Here is a 15,701-nt window from a genome sequence, read left to right on the forward strand (position 1 = left end):
TTTTCTTTAAAACAGTGTTTTTCCAGACACTGTTCATTCTTTGGAGATGATGTCTTGTGTGAAATATGATCTGTGCCAAACAGAGGTGTCTTCTTCTGTAATCTCCTCAGTTTGGAGTTTTCTTCGCATCTTAAAGGGAAGGTCAGGCACAGACCTGGAGCCAGCTCCAAATCAGCTAGAGTTTAGACCTCATCTGGAGTATTGTGGCCAGGTCTGGAATCCTCAACATAAGGAGGAGATGGAGCTGTTGGAATGGGTCCAGAAGAGGCTAGAAGGATGATCCGAGGGCTGGAGCACCTCCTATACAAGAACAGACTGAGGCAGTTTGGCTTGTTCAGCCTGGAGAAGAGAAGGCTCCAAGGAGACCTTAGAGCCACCCTCCAGTACCTGAAGGGGCTACAAGAAAGCTGGGGAGGGACTGTTCACAACGGCCTGTAGCGATAGGACTGGGAGCAATGGATATGAACTGGAGCACGGCAGATTTAGACTAGACATAAGGAAGAATTTCTTCACTATGAGAGTGATGAGGTCCTGGCACAGGTTGCCCAGGGAAGTGGTCGCTGCCCCATTCCTGGAGGTGTTCAAGGCCAAGGGCAGCCTGATCCAGTGGGAGGTGTCCCTGCCCATGGCAGGAGGGTTGGAACTGGATGGGCTTTGAGGTCCCTTCCAACCCAAACTATTCTATGATTCTACGATTCATAGTAACTTAAAATTAGACCTTGGAGAATAATAGAATATGCATAAGAATCCTGGGAAAATTTACACATATGCATATAAGTAGGAAATATATTCTGTAACCAGCTTTTGCCTCATTGCACGTCAGTTGGAGCTCACTCCTTGTGTCGCCCAGCCCTGATAAAGGATGCTTCTTTTGTAAAACTCCAAAATGAGACTTAAAGAAAGTTTATTTGCCATCATTTTCGCTACCACCAGCACACAAGCATGGATTTCTGCGACATGGCAGCAGTGACAAACCACACACTTGTGGATCCTTTGCAAAGCCAAGGCTCATCTCGCAGTTTTAGTGCCAGCCAACAGATTCAACGCCTGCTCTCTGCCCACAAACACGCGTGGATGCATGCACAGCTACTGTGCATGTACATGCATAAAGCAGCTGTGGGCTTTGCAGCAGAGAAGCCCACGGGTGGAAGATTGCTTGCACATGGTAGAGAAGCCCAAGGGTGCAGAATTCGCTGCCCCCCCCACCCCCCACGCGTGGGCCACCCGGGACGGGGCGGGGCGGGAATTTTCCACCGGCCGCCGCGGCACGTAGCGCACGCACGCATTCCCGCCTCTGGCGCGAGGCGTAGGCAGCCAATGGGAGGGCGGAGAGAGGCCGAGCCAGCCAATGGGAGAGCGAAAGCCACTGGGCCAGCCAATGGGAAGCGGGAGGCGGGAGTCTTATTTGCATAGGGTGGGCTATAGCCGGGTGCCCACGCGGCGGCCCTGTCTCAGTCAGCGGTGAGGCGAGCGTGGTGCGTAGCGGAGGGAGCGGTCGGGCCCGGTGAGTGCAGCGGGGCCGCGGCCAGGCCTCAGCGCACGGCCCTGGGCGCGACTGCCGTTCGTAGCAGCCCCGCTGCCGCTGCGGGATGCAGCCGGGTCTGCTGCGGAGGGTGAGGGTGGGGGACAGGCTGCGAGGGGTTGAGGAGGTCAGGACGTGATGGAGACCAGGCTACGAGGGGCTGGGGGATCAGGCCAGACCGCGAGGAGTGAGGGGACTAGGCCACGAGGGGGCCCAGGCCAGGCCGTGAGGGGCACAAGCCATCGTAGAGTGTAAGCCTTAATGGGAGGCCAGGGCAGGCCGTGAGGGGTCTAGGCCATGATGGGGGACCAGGCCACCATGGAGGCCAGGCCTTAATGGGAGGTCAGGCCAGGCCATGAGGGGTGAGGCGTCTAGGCCAAGTTGAGGGGCCAAGTCAGGCTGTGAGGGGGCTAGGCCGTGTTGGGAGGCCAAACCAGACCATGAGGAGTGAAGGGTCTAGGCCGTGTTGGGGGCTGGGCCAGACAACGAAGAGTGAGGGATCTAGGTCAGACCCGGTCATGAAGGTGGGGTCGCCAGGCCAGATCAAACCGTGAACAGGGCAGGCCGTTATGGTGGGCCAGGCCAAGCCATTAGGGGCTGGGGGACCAGACCAGGCTGTGAAGGGGGAGGACAGGCTAGAGCGAGCCATGAGAGGAGGGGGCAGGCCACGGGGGCGTGCTGGGACAACGACCAGGCCAGGACATCAGGGGCGGGGAGGGTGCAGGACCAGGCCATGAGTGGTGGGGCTCCAGGCCAGACCAGGAGTTGTGGGGGAGGACGCGCTGGAGGGTACTATGTGTCAGAGGGAGTGGGTCGAGGTTTCCCTCGGATGCAGTGCTTAACCCCCTCTCTTAATCATTAACAGTTGCTCTGGCATTGCATGTCGTGATTTGGACCTTCTCCTCTTTAGCAGCAGTGGATGGCCTTCAGCTTCACATATCAAATATTTAATTTGATGTCAGCACTTGGATCTGTGTGCCTTATGTCTCCTGGCGAGGCTGATAAAGTGCAAGCTGTCTCCAGGCAGCAGTTTTTGAGGGGTAGTACCTGACTGCTTGGTGCACATCTCTGAATGCTAAGGCCGGGGGAGAAAAGTTCCCTCTTAACCACCGTGTCTCATGCTGCTGGAGAGGATTTTGGTCTTTCTCCTGTTCCGTTACTCACCTGCTGAGTCACAGGGTAGGGCTGTGACTTTCTGAGCCTGGCAGGAAGTACTGAAGCTTGTCATCCAAACCCACAGATTGAGGCAATGCTATTTCAGGCTTCCATCTTGCTGAACAACGAGAAGAGAAAGTAGTTCAACATGTCTGCCACTTACTCCCTGCTAGACTTTTTTTAAAACAGGTTGCATCATGTTGCAGAGTGTAGAGGTGAATTAATACTGCACAGAATGTGAAGGAATAGCATTGGAACATGCTTTTGTTGGCCTGCATTTGCCCAGTTTTTAGGAGTGCTCCAGCAGTAGAGTTGCTCTGTTAGGATCTGATACAGTGAGCTTAAAGGTCAGAATGGTGATGGTGCGAGAGCTGCAAAAGGTCAGAGTGGTGATGATATGAGAGTCGCAGTCGTGTAGGACCTGTTAACGTCACATCAGAGTATCACTGATAGCTGCATGGAAGTTCTGTAATAAGACACTAAGTAGGATAGTTTCTAAAGCCAGACTTCACTGTAGTTGCTTAATGTCAATTCAGATGCTTGCAGTGCTCAATCTTTACCCTGTCTTGACTCAAGAGAAATATGGCTGCAAAACAGCTCACAAATAGAGCCTTTGGTGAAAAAGTTGGCTGTAAACAAAATGTCTGGAAATAACTTTAAGTAGGAGTACTCCATTTTGCTGATAGTATGCACATTTGCTATGCAGAGCACAGGATCAGCTAGGGAGTAAGTGGTGATGTCCAGGGCTTCCTTCAGTTGATAGCAAAGCAAGTGCTTGGAACTGGGAGTGGTGCACTGGGCTGTGATTTAGCCTTGAGGTAGGTAATAACATCTGCTTCCCTTCTAAAGGGAGGCACTGACCTTGCCAGCAGATTGGGGGGGGGGGTGAAATTAATCAAAGGTAATGCATGTGTTAAATAATGCTCTGGTGTTTGTGAATTTTGTTTTTTGCTAGCTCTGTCACTGAGGACAAAGGTCTGGAGCAGGCAGTGCTACTGATGAGCGCTCATGTGTTCAGTTAGCATTTCTGCAGCTAGACCTGTGCATGGGCTGGCTCTCACTTTCTAGATTGACTCTTGGTAGTGCAACACAATGCTCAGCTTCTGATGAGCTAAACAGCATTGGGCTTTTATGCAAGAATAGCTCAGTGCAAAAACTGTTACTTGAAGACAGAAGTGGGGTTCAAAATAAGCTAAAAGAAATAGTGCAAGGAATTTCTGGAATGGTGTGGTGCAGTGAAATGCCTCCCCCGAAAGCAAGGGGAGGGACTGCTGGAGAGGTCAGTTTTCAGGGACACTTGAATAGCGTCAACTCTGGCAGGCAGAAGCTCTTGCAGTGTGTATTCCTGAAGTGCCGCCTTCTTTGTTGAGGTGAACAAATGGTTCTTGCATTGCAAGGAGACCTCCTGTGAGTTGGCTGTGCCTTCTAAACCTTCTAAAGCATCTAATGTTCTGTCCTGAAGCCACGGTTCTGAAAATAAGGCAGTGCAGGTGCTAGCTGAAGAAGCTCTGAAAGCCCTTTTCAGATAAATGGGGGTGCTTTCTATTAGCCTTTGCTTGGTCCATGTGTAGAGAGATAAGCGTTGGAGTGGATGGGACTGATAACTGGAGAGTAGCAGGGATTTCTTTCTAGCTTATATACTTACTGATTAAGTACTGGCAGCAGGAAGGCCAGCTTGAAACTGAGTTGTCTTGCTTTTTAGATTAGTCATCATCTGCCAGAGTGTGGGCCTTACTGTAAAGCAAGCAGTACCTAAAAATCTTTGAGTTGTTATATGATATGCTACTTAGAGGCGTGACAACTGGAAGGGGACCTTTAAAGCCAGAGGGACAAACTAAATGTCTGCCCCTATTTTTAACATGTATACAGAAAAATATGCTGTGGAGGGATATGGAGCTTATGAAGTTAACCCCACGTGTACACCCTCTGTACAGGCAGCAGCATTTGTAAGGTCCTGTTTTCTTAATTTGGCAGTAACTGTGGAGACCATTTCTGTAAGCAGGGTTACCACTCACGCACTGGCTTGCCAGAAAGCTAGCTTCCAGTCAGTTCTGCTTCTGAGGCTGAGCTTTCTTCTCTGCAGATGAACTGGTTTGGTGCCAGTCGATGACTTACAGGCATTTGTATGGCTTGATTTTTAAAATGTAGCTGAGCTCATGTAAGGCATTGCTTACCACAGTTTTCTTAAGGATAAGTGTACAGATATGTGAGAAGGAAAAAGGAGGTATTCAGAAGGTGGTGGTGTTTTCTTTTTTTCCTTTTAGGATGAAAAGCTATTCCTGTAAATACTCAAGATGGGGCGTGACTATTAATGCAAGCTATTAATTAGAGCTGTGACTGTTTCTGTTTCAAGATAGGTTGCATTTGGCTCTGAGCAGCTGCTGTGCATATTGAGAACTGTTGTGCTTTAGTCTCTTATCAAAAATAATTCTAACTAGTAGCAGAGATATCCTGTATTGAGATTGCTTGACTGCTCTGATGGGATGACATTCCCTTAGATATCTCTGTAAACAAGGCTTCTGGTCTTAGACTGCTTTTCCCTCCCAGACTGAGATTTCTGTCCTCTCAACATACGACTTGTAACTCTTGCCAGATATAAGTTTTCTCAGTTGAAGTAGTGTGGAGTGATGGTCTTGAACTGTTCTCATGACTGCAGGTGTTTGCAAAATACAAAAGTCAAGCTGATGCTAGCAGCAGCAGTTGCTGCATTTGGAGAGGAGTGCAAGGCTGGCAAGGTCCCTAGGGAGGGGATGAGGTATGTCTGTACTCCTGGCATGCCTGGGCCGTGGGGTAAGGTGGGTGATATGAGCTGTGCCTGTGGCCAGCTCAAGCATAGAGAAGCTGTGGATACCCAGTCAGTGGGAGTTTTCAAAGTCAAATTGAGCAGAGCTTTGAGTAACCTGATCTAGTGGAAGATGTCCTTGCCTGTGGCGGGAAGGTTGGGCTTGGATGATCTTTGAAGATGCCTTCCTACCCAGACTATTCTATGATTAATGCTAAACTCTTCTATTCAGGTGTTAAAGATGTCTATTCTCAAGATCCATGCTCGTGAAATCTTTGACTCTCGTGGGAATCCCACTGTTGAGGTAGACCTCTTTACCAACAAAGGTGAGTCCTTAGCTGTAGATGTTATTCCTTTCTTCTATCTGATAGAACTAAAGAGGTAGTCAAAAGTATGCAAACTTGTCCTGTTCCAGCAGCGGAATTCTGCTTGGTCTGTTCTCCATGCATTCAGTATGTTGCTGAGCTTGTAGGAAAATCCTCTACCTCATTCTGCTAGGGTGAACTTGCTGAGATCAGGATATGGGCCTGGACAGTGAAGGGATTTTTTGTGGGGTGCCACTTGATGCAGTCTGAAATGGTGCAAGTGTTAATACAAACCTGCCTTCCTCCTCCTGCCACAAGCATAGGCTGGGACAGCACTTGGAAATCCAGAGTTAATGGGGCCTTCATGCTTGTCCTTAAACAGCTGCTGCTAGTCTCAGTTTTCCCTAAACTCTTCATGGCTGTACTTGAAGTTCAATTATTGATTTGCCTAGCAGTCACTTTGTTTAATGAAACAATCTTCTGCTGCAGAGTTGAATCTAGGGTAAGGGTTTCTTCTCTGCGCAAGTGCTCCAGGCACGACTGAACTTGTCTAATTGGGTTTTCCCATAGTCTTATATTTTTAATTATTGTAGAACTTTCCCCTGGTTTGTTACTTGTTCATCCCACATCTGATAGGATCTGACAAAGGCATTGTGCAAGCACACACCAGTGTGGTTTGGTGGAATGGGCAAACACAATAGCAGTAATACACTAACTATGTTGCTGATCTTTCTGCTTCAATAGATTAATGCAGGCATTTAATGAGATGGCTGTTTCTAAGCTCTTTGTAGTGAGGTAAGGGGAAGACTGAACCTAGTATTTTGAACCAGAGGCAGAACAGAGTCCAGTGTACTGATTTGCTCCAAGTTCAGTGTCCTTGGATGGAAGAGTGGGCTGTCTGGGTGGCTGTGCTGTTGTCAGAGGAGCTCAGTACTCATATTAACAAAACAGGCCTCCTAAATTACCTTTTTATGCTGTATCTTAGAGTTTAGGAGCTCTCCTGCCAAACTGAGCTAAAAAGTAGATTCAGGAAATAGAGCAATCTTTTTGGAAGTGGAATGGATGACTCCTGACTTCAAGACTTGCAATGCATAGTGGAAGAGAATGAATCAGTCACCTTGCTGTTGATCGGCATGAAGGAGGCACTGAACTGTTGCTGCTGTAAAGGAGCAAGCAGCTCTCTCAGGATCGCTTTATAAGTGAGCAGAGTTGTGGTTTAGAGATGACCTCTTTCATCTCCAGGGTTGGAAGTATGTTGTATGTTGGGGTGCTCTTTGCGTGGAGAATGTTTTGTGGGCTTGAATGTGCCAAGGCAGTTCTTTTTTTTGTGTTATGAACAGGTCTGTTCAGAGCCGCTGTTCCCAGTGGTGCCTCCACCGGCATCTATGAAGCTCTGGAGCTTCGTGACAATGACAAGACACGCTACATGGGGAAAGGTAAACCTGATTTTTGCTACACAGCTTGGCCTGTTACAGTGGCTGTGTTGCTGCGTATGTAATCATGGAAGATACTTTTGTTTCAGACTGCGTAATCCCTAAAGCCACTTGAGCTTTTTGTCATTAAAGATAGCCAGGATACGCAAGTCTTAATGGTGTAATATTTTAGTTGTCTGGGGGCTGATTGTGTGTTCTAAAAGAACATTAAACATAGCAGTCACCAGACTGGCTTGGAAACAAGTGTGGGGGAAAATGAATGTCTGCGTACACAATGTCATTACCTAATGAACTTCCTAATGGTAATTCTACTCAGAGCTTGGACAGTCAGGACTGCTTTTAGCTTACTGCTGTAAAAACAGTGGTGATGCCTTCCAGGTATAAGCAATCAACTTAACTTTTGGCTGGGAGAGAGAATTACTTGTCTTCAGGCTTTTCTACCAGGCTTTTTTTGTTAAGAATGATTAGAGGGGATAATTAAGGAATTGAACTTGAAGAACCTTGTTTGAGAATATGCATGGTGGTTACTTGAACACAGAAGAAACTCCTAGATGACTGACTGTTCCAAAATGCTGAAGAGCTTATGCTCTTTACCTAGGGCACTTTTCCTTGAGGAGAGCAAATGCATACTTATCTCAGCGTGCTAAACATGTGCTAAATCAGATCCTACAGGTAGTCCCTTGTGGCACACAGCTAGACAGTAGCCTGTTGTGGAAGCTCAGACTGTCACAAGTAGGTTTTTGTTGGCTGAGCAGCAGCATGAGTTATGAGAATATACTCAATAATGGGGAAGAGTTGCAGATAGCTGGTGGTTCTTCAGTAATACAGATCTGCAGACCTGGACTGTTCTGAGTCTTCCTCTCTGCCTTGGTTCTCTTGTCCGTTTCGCTTCTGTCAGGTGTATCCAGAGCTGTTAAATATGTTAATGAGTTCCTGGGGACAGCATTGTGTACACAGGTAATGGATGTGCTTTCAAGTGCAACCTTGTCACTTGGATGAAGTTCTCCAGTGCACGGTGTTGCAAACTAACATTGCAGCAGGCATTCCTAGACAATGCTGACTTCATGCAACTTCCATTCAGTTGAAGTGACCTCTGTAGGCATTCAGAATTGAAGCTCTGGTTGGATCAGGGTTCAAACAGCATGTGGTGGTATTTTTTAGATTGGATTGTTACTGAGATCACCTACTAATGCCTGCATAACCAGTGTGGTTGACCAGTGTCTGATTTGCTTGTTCCTTCCAGGTGTCTCAAAAGCTGTTGAGCACGTCAATAAAACAATTGCACCTGCATTGATTAGTAAGGTAGGAGCAATCTGTCTTCTGCTAACATCAGCTAATGCCAGTCCAATGTGCCCTAACTGATGGGTTGTCCCTCTAGAGACAGTTAGAGGAACCATATTACATGAGGGGTGTTATTCTGTGTATTGGAGTGCATGTGAACAAACTGACCCGCAGCAGTTGCTTACTTAAAAAAAAAAGTACTTAAGCGCCTGGAAATTTTAGTGGTGTGCAATTAAGATACAAGCCACTTCGTGCTTGAAAGTGGCTGAATAATGGTGAGGGGCTGGGTTTTGTCCAAGTTGACTAATTTAGAAAGGAATCTGAGGCCATCTTAAAGTCTGCTTATGTGAGATTCCTATGCACGCTGTGGGCACTAAGCCCTAGCTACAAAAAGATGGCCTGAAACCAAGCTTTTGATCTGTCAGCCTTGGTTTGCTGGCCGTGATGGGAAGGTGCTGTGTGACAAATGACGAGAACTAGTCTCTTAAACTATGGGTGGTTGCCTTTAAGCAAGTCTTGATGCCTGCCAGGGAGATGAAAATGCAGTGGGTAGGCGAGTTTGTAGAGCTATGTTTCGTGTCAAGCAGTGCTTTGCTTGCTTTTCTTTGCAGAATGTCAGTGTTGTGGAGCAAGAAAAGATTGATAAACTGATGCTGGAAATGGACGGAACTGAGAACAAGTGTAAGTGGGCTTTGTATTGTAGTGAAATGTGAAAAGATGAAGGCTTGTTTGGAGAATTCTAGCTTACTTTATCATAAACAATGGGCATTGCATGGCATGTGCTGTGCTTTTCCATAATCAAGACAATGGTGCTCATATTGCTGAACGTCTTTGTGAAGATACATTTTGTAATTAATTTCTTCCTATTTCAGCTAAATTTGGTGCCAATGCCATCCTGGGTGTATCTTTGGCTGTATGCAAAGCTGGTGCTGCTGAGAAAGGTGTCCCCTTGTACCGTCACATTGCTGACCTGGCTGGAAATGCAGAAGTCATTCTTCCAGTTCCTGTAAGTCTCTTGATAAGACTGAACTGAAGACTTGATCTGACCAGCTGCTTCATCATGTCTTGTGGTCTTGGATGAAGTGTTCTAGAGGCTGAGGAGTCTCAGTGTAAATGCTATTAGCGATTTACCCTGAAATGTTGTAACTGAACTTCTCATTTTGGTTACTCCTAGGCTTTCAATGTGATCAATGGTGGCTCTCATGCTGGCAATAAGCTGGCTATGCAGGAGTTCATGATCCTCCCTGTGGGTGCTGACAGTTTCAAGGAGGCAATGCGCATTGGGGCAGAGGTCTACCACAATCTAAAGAATGTAATCAAGGAGAAGTATGGCAAGGATGCAACCAATGTGGGTGATGAGGGTGGCTTTGCCCCCAACATCCTGGAGAATAAAGAAGGTAAGAATGAGCTAAGTGTGGAGGGAGACATAACTGATAGCCAGAGAATAAGGACTGTACCTGTCCACTATGAGCAGAAAACAAGATGAGTAGTTTGTAGGACTTGCTGCTGGTCTTTGCTGCTTATCCTGACAAACTTTCCAAGACACTATACTGGTATGGTCCAATAAAGGACCAGAGAGCTATTCCCTTGCACATCAGTTTATGCAGCTTGGCAGGATGGCTTTGACTTCAGTGCCTCATTACTGTTTCATTCTTGTAGCAACTTGACACAGTCTTACCTCTTTCCAGTTGAAAAGTGGTATGGGAATGTCTGCAGGCATTGCAGGTTTCCCTGTTGTTAGTAGTCAAAATTTAGTATTGCTTTCCTCCTTTGTCAGCAAAAAACCAGTTTGAACTATGCCTGGTAAAGTGTGGGAGTGTATGGAGGCTTGCCTTGGGAAGTTGGGCCATTTGCTGCTTCCACAGGCAAACAGTTTGTTCAGAAACCTTTGTGAGAAGGAGGCAGTTTTTGTGGAGAGTGAGATATCTGTTCCTACAAAACTATACCAGAAGAGCTGTTTTTCTGCCTCTTTTGCAGAGATGAAGCTGCTATAATAAGCCAGTAGAATACTAGAACTCTCAAGTTATCTGTTACTTGAAAACTATTATTTACATTATTGTCGAAGCTGGCCTCAGAACTTTATTGACTTTTTTGACACTGATACTGAATCGGCACCAGAAATCAGGACATCTCTGAATCCTGCAGTCTTGTGCAGCTCTTGCTAGGTCTGTACCCTCTCAGGCATCAGTGAAGACAACCTTGAATGAACATTACAGTCCAAGGAGTTTGTTGCTGCTAGCACTTGCTTTTGCAGCACTACGTGAACATTTTAAAAAGAAAACCTCCAAACAAACAAAAAAAAGCCATACCCAAAAAACCAAGCAAAACCACTTGATCTAAGCCTTTCCTACTGCAAGTAGCCTGGCTGATCCAGCTGCTTGGCTTTTAGTCATGGGTGACCGATAGTCTTGCTGGTTGTGACCATACTGAATTTCCTTGCTTGGACTCTCCCCAGCAGGGTAGTACAGTGGGTGTTATCTAGAGACTCCTACTGAGTGGTCTGTTCCCTCTTCTGCATATGAATGTGCAAGTGGAGAGCAGGCAGGTGAAAGAGTACCTGGCATAGAGGCAGGCTGTGCATCGCACTGCCTGTTGGGGCTTAGGTGCTCACCACTGCCATGGTCAGTACCTGATCTGGAGCTAAAAGGGATTAAAGTGCAGTCAGTACTTCCTGCCCACACGCACATAGCTGGAAGAGGATGTAGTATCATCTAGTATTAAGCATTCTGGGCTGACAGGTAGTCCTGCCTGAAGAGATAAATCCCATAATGGTGTCTCAATGCTATTGCAAGCTAAAAGCAGTATTAAAGTAGTGTCTTGTTCCAGTTAATTCAGAAGTGGGAGAGTTTTAAGAATGTCTTCTCTGCAGCCTTTGGGCTTTCTGTAGGGGTAATGGAGATTCTTTGCCAAGTCCTGTTAGTAAATGAATAGCTTTGGGTTAGGATGTTTGACTCAGAAATACCTTACCATGTTTCAGCTCTGGAGCTGCTGAAGACAGCCATCAGCAAGGCTGGCTACACTGATAAGGTGGTAATCGGCATGGATGTGGCTGCCTCAGAGTTCTACCGTGATGGGAAATACGACTTGGACTTCAAATCCCCTGATGATCCCAGCAGATACATTTCTCCTGATCAACTGGCTGATCTGTACAAGGGCTTTGTCAAGAACTACCCCTGTAAGTCGTTTGTCAGCAAGAAGCATGGTGGTGAATAATAGAGGTTGATTGCTGAAGGGAAGAGTTAGGATGCAGCCTTCCTTGGAAGAGGGATCAAGAGCAGAACAAATAACTAGCATTTCGGGGGTGGGTAGTGCTTGGCTGCTTTCAAACAAGACCTTTCAGGGCAGCATTGTCTAAAGCTCCTTGTATCCCTCTACAGTGGTGTCCATTGAAGACCCGTTTGACCAGGATGACTGGGCTGCCTGGAAGAAGTTCACTGGCAGTATTGGCATCCAGGTGGTTGGTGATGATCTGACTGTGACCAATCCAAAGCGTATTGCCAAGGCTGTGGAGGAGAAATCTTGCAACTGCCTCCTCCTCAAGGTCAACCAGATTGGCTCTGTGACAGAATCCCTGCAAGCGTAAGTTCTTCCCTCTTGGCCATGCCAGGGAGTGGCATTGTCTTAATTGAGGAAGAGTAACATGCGAATGGGAACTAATGGAATAGAAATCTGTTTATAGGGCATTTGTGAAAGGAGAACAATTGTTAACTCCTAGGGGATGTTGATGGGTGAACCCTTACCTTTGTGGTCTTGATATGGGGACATCAAACAACTTCACTTGGTTGAAGCCTGTTTGAAAGCAGCTTTATGTCACTGCACTATCGTGTAGCCCTGAAGTGTTCCAAAGGGTAGCTCTGTCTTGCCAAAGCAAGGCATTCCTGCTGCTTGACAGCATTGCTAGAGCAAAGGCTGCTGAGCAGATGGGAATGGTGTGGGGCTTTATCTGTTTCTCTCTTCTAGCTGCAAGCTTGCCCAGTCTAATGGCTGGGGTGTGATGGTGAGTCACCGCTCTGGAGAAACAGAAGATACCTTCATTGCTGATCTGGTAGTTGGTCTCTGCACTGGTCAGGTTGGTACCTGGTGCTGCTGTAGTTTGCCTTTTCTCTTGATGAGATAATATGGTGATGCTGTGCTGGACTTCAGATGGTGTCTATTCTGACTTAAGCATGGATGTGTGTTTCTGCGTGCAGAAAACTGATCTGTCTAATGGGAGTGTGATGAGGGGACATTTTATCTTGTGTAAACGCAACCTTAACTGCCAATTTAAAAAAATCTTAGTTAACGCCAGTGGGTGCATTGGCATTCACTGATAGTGAAGCTGTTAGCAAACAATCTTTATTGCTCCAAAGCCCTATCTGGTCTGAGTATGCAGCTATTTAGAGCCTGATGCTGAAATAAAACTTGTGATTATGCTTATTAATCTAAATGGAGTGGAGTAGTTCTGTTAGCATCTGTGGCCTTTTCTGCTCTAGTTCTTTACTAGATTTCTGGTCTCCCTTTCAGATCAAAACTGGTGCCCCTTGCCGATCTGAGCGTCTAGCCAAGTACAACCAGCTACTGAGGTGAGACTCTTGGGGCAGGGGGAAAACGGTTGAGCCTGATGTAGAATGGGTGCTCCACTAATGGATTTGTGCGGTGTGTTCTTCTGAATCTCAGAAATGCTCTGCAGCTTAAGGAGATAAACTAACACTGGCAGAGCTGCTTGTGGGCTGGTGCTGTGCTGGCAGAGCTGACTGTAGCTTAGTGGTGGCTTGGGTGGGTTATGTCTGTAACAGGCACACTAAAGGGGAACATCATACAAAGTGTCCTGTGAAACCTAGATATGAGACAATGTCCTTCTGTCTGCGTGATGCAGTTCCCTTGGACAGGCATTTAGAATGTCTGGGCGAAGTTACATAGGTTGGGTGATGCTGACCTGTGCAGTGGTGTGTGTGTGTGTATCTCATGTTGCTCGTTCAGAGCTGACTTGTGGCTCTGGCTATATCTTCAGTGCCAGGCCAGTCAGGTGATGGAGCGTAAGGTCAGCAGCTGTGCTGTTGTGGGAGTTGTGCATTCTCTGCTCACACTCAGTCCTCTCTTCCCTTACATCAGAATTGAAGAGGAACTTGGCAGCAAGGCCCGCTTTGCTGGAAGGAACTTCAGGAACCCTCGTGTCAACTAAGACGTATGGAGCAGTCAACCTCTATTCTGGTTTAGAGCACTAGTCATCTACTTAGATCACCATTACCTGTGCTAGAAAGATAAGGGCAGCTGAAGGAAAAAGACCAGTCTTGCAGGTCCTGTTCTCCCCCTAGATGATTCCTTCACCTAGCATTTGCACCAGTTCTGACTTGTTATTTGTAATGCTCTGCTGCTTCTGTAGAACTGTCCCTGGCAGGGGTTCTGTGCACAGAACACCCTCGAGGATCAGGACCTTGTGACTCTGGGCATAAATACTTTAATTCCTGTCTCTGCCTGTCTGGTCTTTGAGGTTTGGAGTTGTGTGGCTTGCAGTGTAGCAAGAGGTACCTGCAAACAGAAATAGTAGTGTTTTTACATGTGATAAATAAAAGCATCAAACAACCCAGCAACGAGTGGCTTTGAGTTACTGTGGGGGAGACTGCAGAGCAGGCATACTGACCTCTGCATAATTGTGTCCTGTTTTAGAGGCTTTCTCCTGGAAGCAACGGTTGGACTGTGGTCAGATGGTCACTGACCATGGGATTGACTTAAGTTGCTTTGTGACAAGCAGAGGAAGAATTAGCTGAATGCATGTGCTTGCTACCAAGCTAAGGGCCTTCTGGTATATGTTTAGTTGTTATGAAGGGAGACTAAGAACAGGATTCTAACTCTTATATCAACTGTGATCGTGCAGGGGAAGAGAAAAAGCTTGGAGGTCTTCTCTCACTTATCAAATATGAGAGGTATCCTGACAAAAGCTGTGGTTAACATTTATCGTGGACTGTTACAGATGTCTACTTCTCAATTTTGTCACTGAAAAATTCCATGGTAGCCTTGGCTTTTAGCAAGAGTTCAGCACAGTGTTAGCCATGTTGAAAGTGAACTTGTAACCTCCAGCTTGATCTCATGCAGCGAGGAGGAGATGTTCCACAACTCGCATCCTGTCAAACTACAATACTGTTGTACTTGGGAGAGAAAGGAAAAGCCACACATAATGAGTGATTTTAGGAGATGGTGATATACTCTGTAGATATTTTTGTGTGACATGGTACTAGGAACCCTGGTGTGAGTGGGATGCCTTATTCAATTAAGAACAAAACTGTAGTCAATGTTGGGTGCTGCATTTGTTTCATCTTTGTTAATAGCACTCTGATGTGAGGTGTAATTGAAAGTTGATCTGATTCACCTCAGTTTTTACCCTATTAGTTTCTAGGCACCATATTTCATATGGGAGAAGAGGATTCTCAGCTGTGTGAGAACAGACGGCTATAAACAAAAGGCTTGAAAGCAAATATTTTTCTTTCCAACACCCTTTGTTTTGTTCAGGCTGCAGTTCTGCTGCTTTGGCTCTACAGGGATAGGAAGGCAGGGAGGGACATGGCAAAGCATACAGCTCATCCTCAATCAGTGCTTATGTTCTTGATGAAGCTGTTGGGCCCTTACCAGGCAGGAAAAGGCAAATTGTTGTCCAGCTAAGAGCGTGGTTGTCTAGGGCTGTTCCTGTTGCTTATAGGGTTTTTTTTTTCCTGTAATTGTAGATTTGTAAGAAAAAAAAAAAAATCTGAGTCACTTCAACAACTTCTCATCTTTCAATTCCAGAAAGCTGAATTTTCTGTGGCTGGAAACCTGCTTTGAGGAGCAGAACAGTGCCCCGCTGTGGGCCTCGCTCATGTTGCAGTGTGCTGCATTATCGTGTAAGTCAGCTTTAGATCTCAGAGTTTAACATGAGTAAGATGGAAGTGGCAGAAGCTACTGTTAGGAAGTTCAGAGCTTTAAATGGCTGAGGGGTAAGGGCTGTGTGTTAAAACCCTAAAAAGACCTGCACAGCAGTGCTGTTCCCCAGAGGACAAGGGGTATGAGACTGCCTCTGAGGAGCACAGCTGGAGCAGAGGTGTCTTAGAGTTGCTGGGGGTGTTATGTCTGTGCAGTCCTAGTGTAATAGCTTTGAGAGTATTTAGTGTACAGGGGACCCTTCATGGGAAAGTCTGGCTTCCAAAGCATCTGCTGATCGATGTTTTAACTGGCAAGACTCATCTGTTGTTGGCATTTCCAATAACACCCTA

At 46.6% G+C, this 15,701-nt stretch overlaps 1 protein-coding gene across 1 annotated transcript; it reads left to right on the top strand.

The window, feature by feature from the left end:
- The first annotated feature begins 1,438 nt into the window (after positions 1-1,438).
- On the top strand, positions 1,439-14,044 carry ENO1 (enolase 1). Its single transcript, XM_054085913.1, has 12 exons — positions 1,439-1,504; positions 5,692-5,785; positions 7,105-7,200; positions 8,441-8,499; positions 9,090-9,159; positions 9,351-9,484; positions 9,653-9,875; positions 11,456-11,653; positions 11,856-12,057; positions 12,439-12,547; positions 12,982-13,040; positions 13,570-14,044. Exons 2-12 carry the CDS (start codon positions 5,701-5,703, stop codon positions 13,637-13,639), a joined length of 1,305 nt encoding a protein of 434 aa, XP_053941888.1. The 5' UTR covers positions 1,439-1,504; positions 5,692-5,700; the 3' UTR covers positions 13,640-14,044.
- Positions 14,045-15,701: the final 1,657 nt, after the last annotated feature.

Source organism: Cuculus canorus, chromosome 21 (assembly GCF_017976375.1).
Source record: "Cuculus canorus isolate bCucCan1 chromosome 21, bCucCan1.pri, whole genome shotgun sequence".
NCBI lineage: Eukaryota > Metazoa > Chordata > Aves > Cuculiformes > Cuculidae > Cuculus > Cuculus canorus.

Coding starts and splice junctions, on each gene's coding strand:
- ENO1 (XM_054085913.1), top strand. CDS start 5,701: ATGTCTATTCTCAAGATCCATGCTCGTGAAATCTTTGACTCTCGTGGG. Junction 9,485..9,652: donor AAGTCATTCTTCCAGTTCCT/GTAAGTCTCTTG, acceptor GGTTACTCCTAG/GCTTTCAATGTGATCAATGG. Junction 11,654..11,855: donor CTTTGTCAAGAACTACCCCT/GTAAGTCGTTTG, acceptor ATCCCTCTACAG/TGGTGTCCATTGAAGACCCG.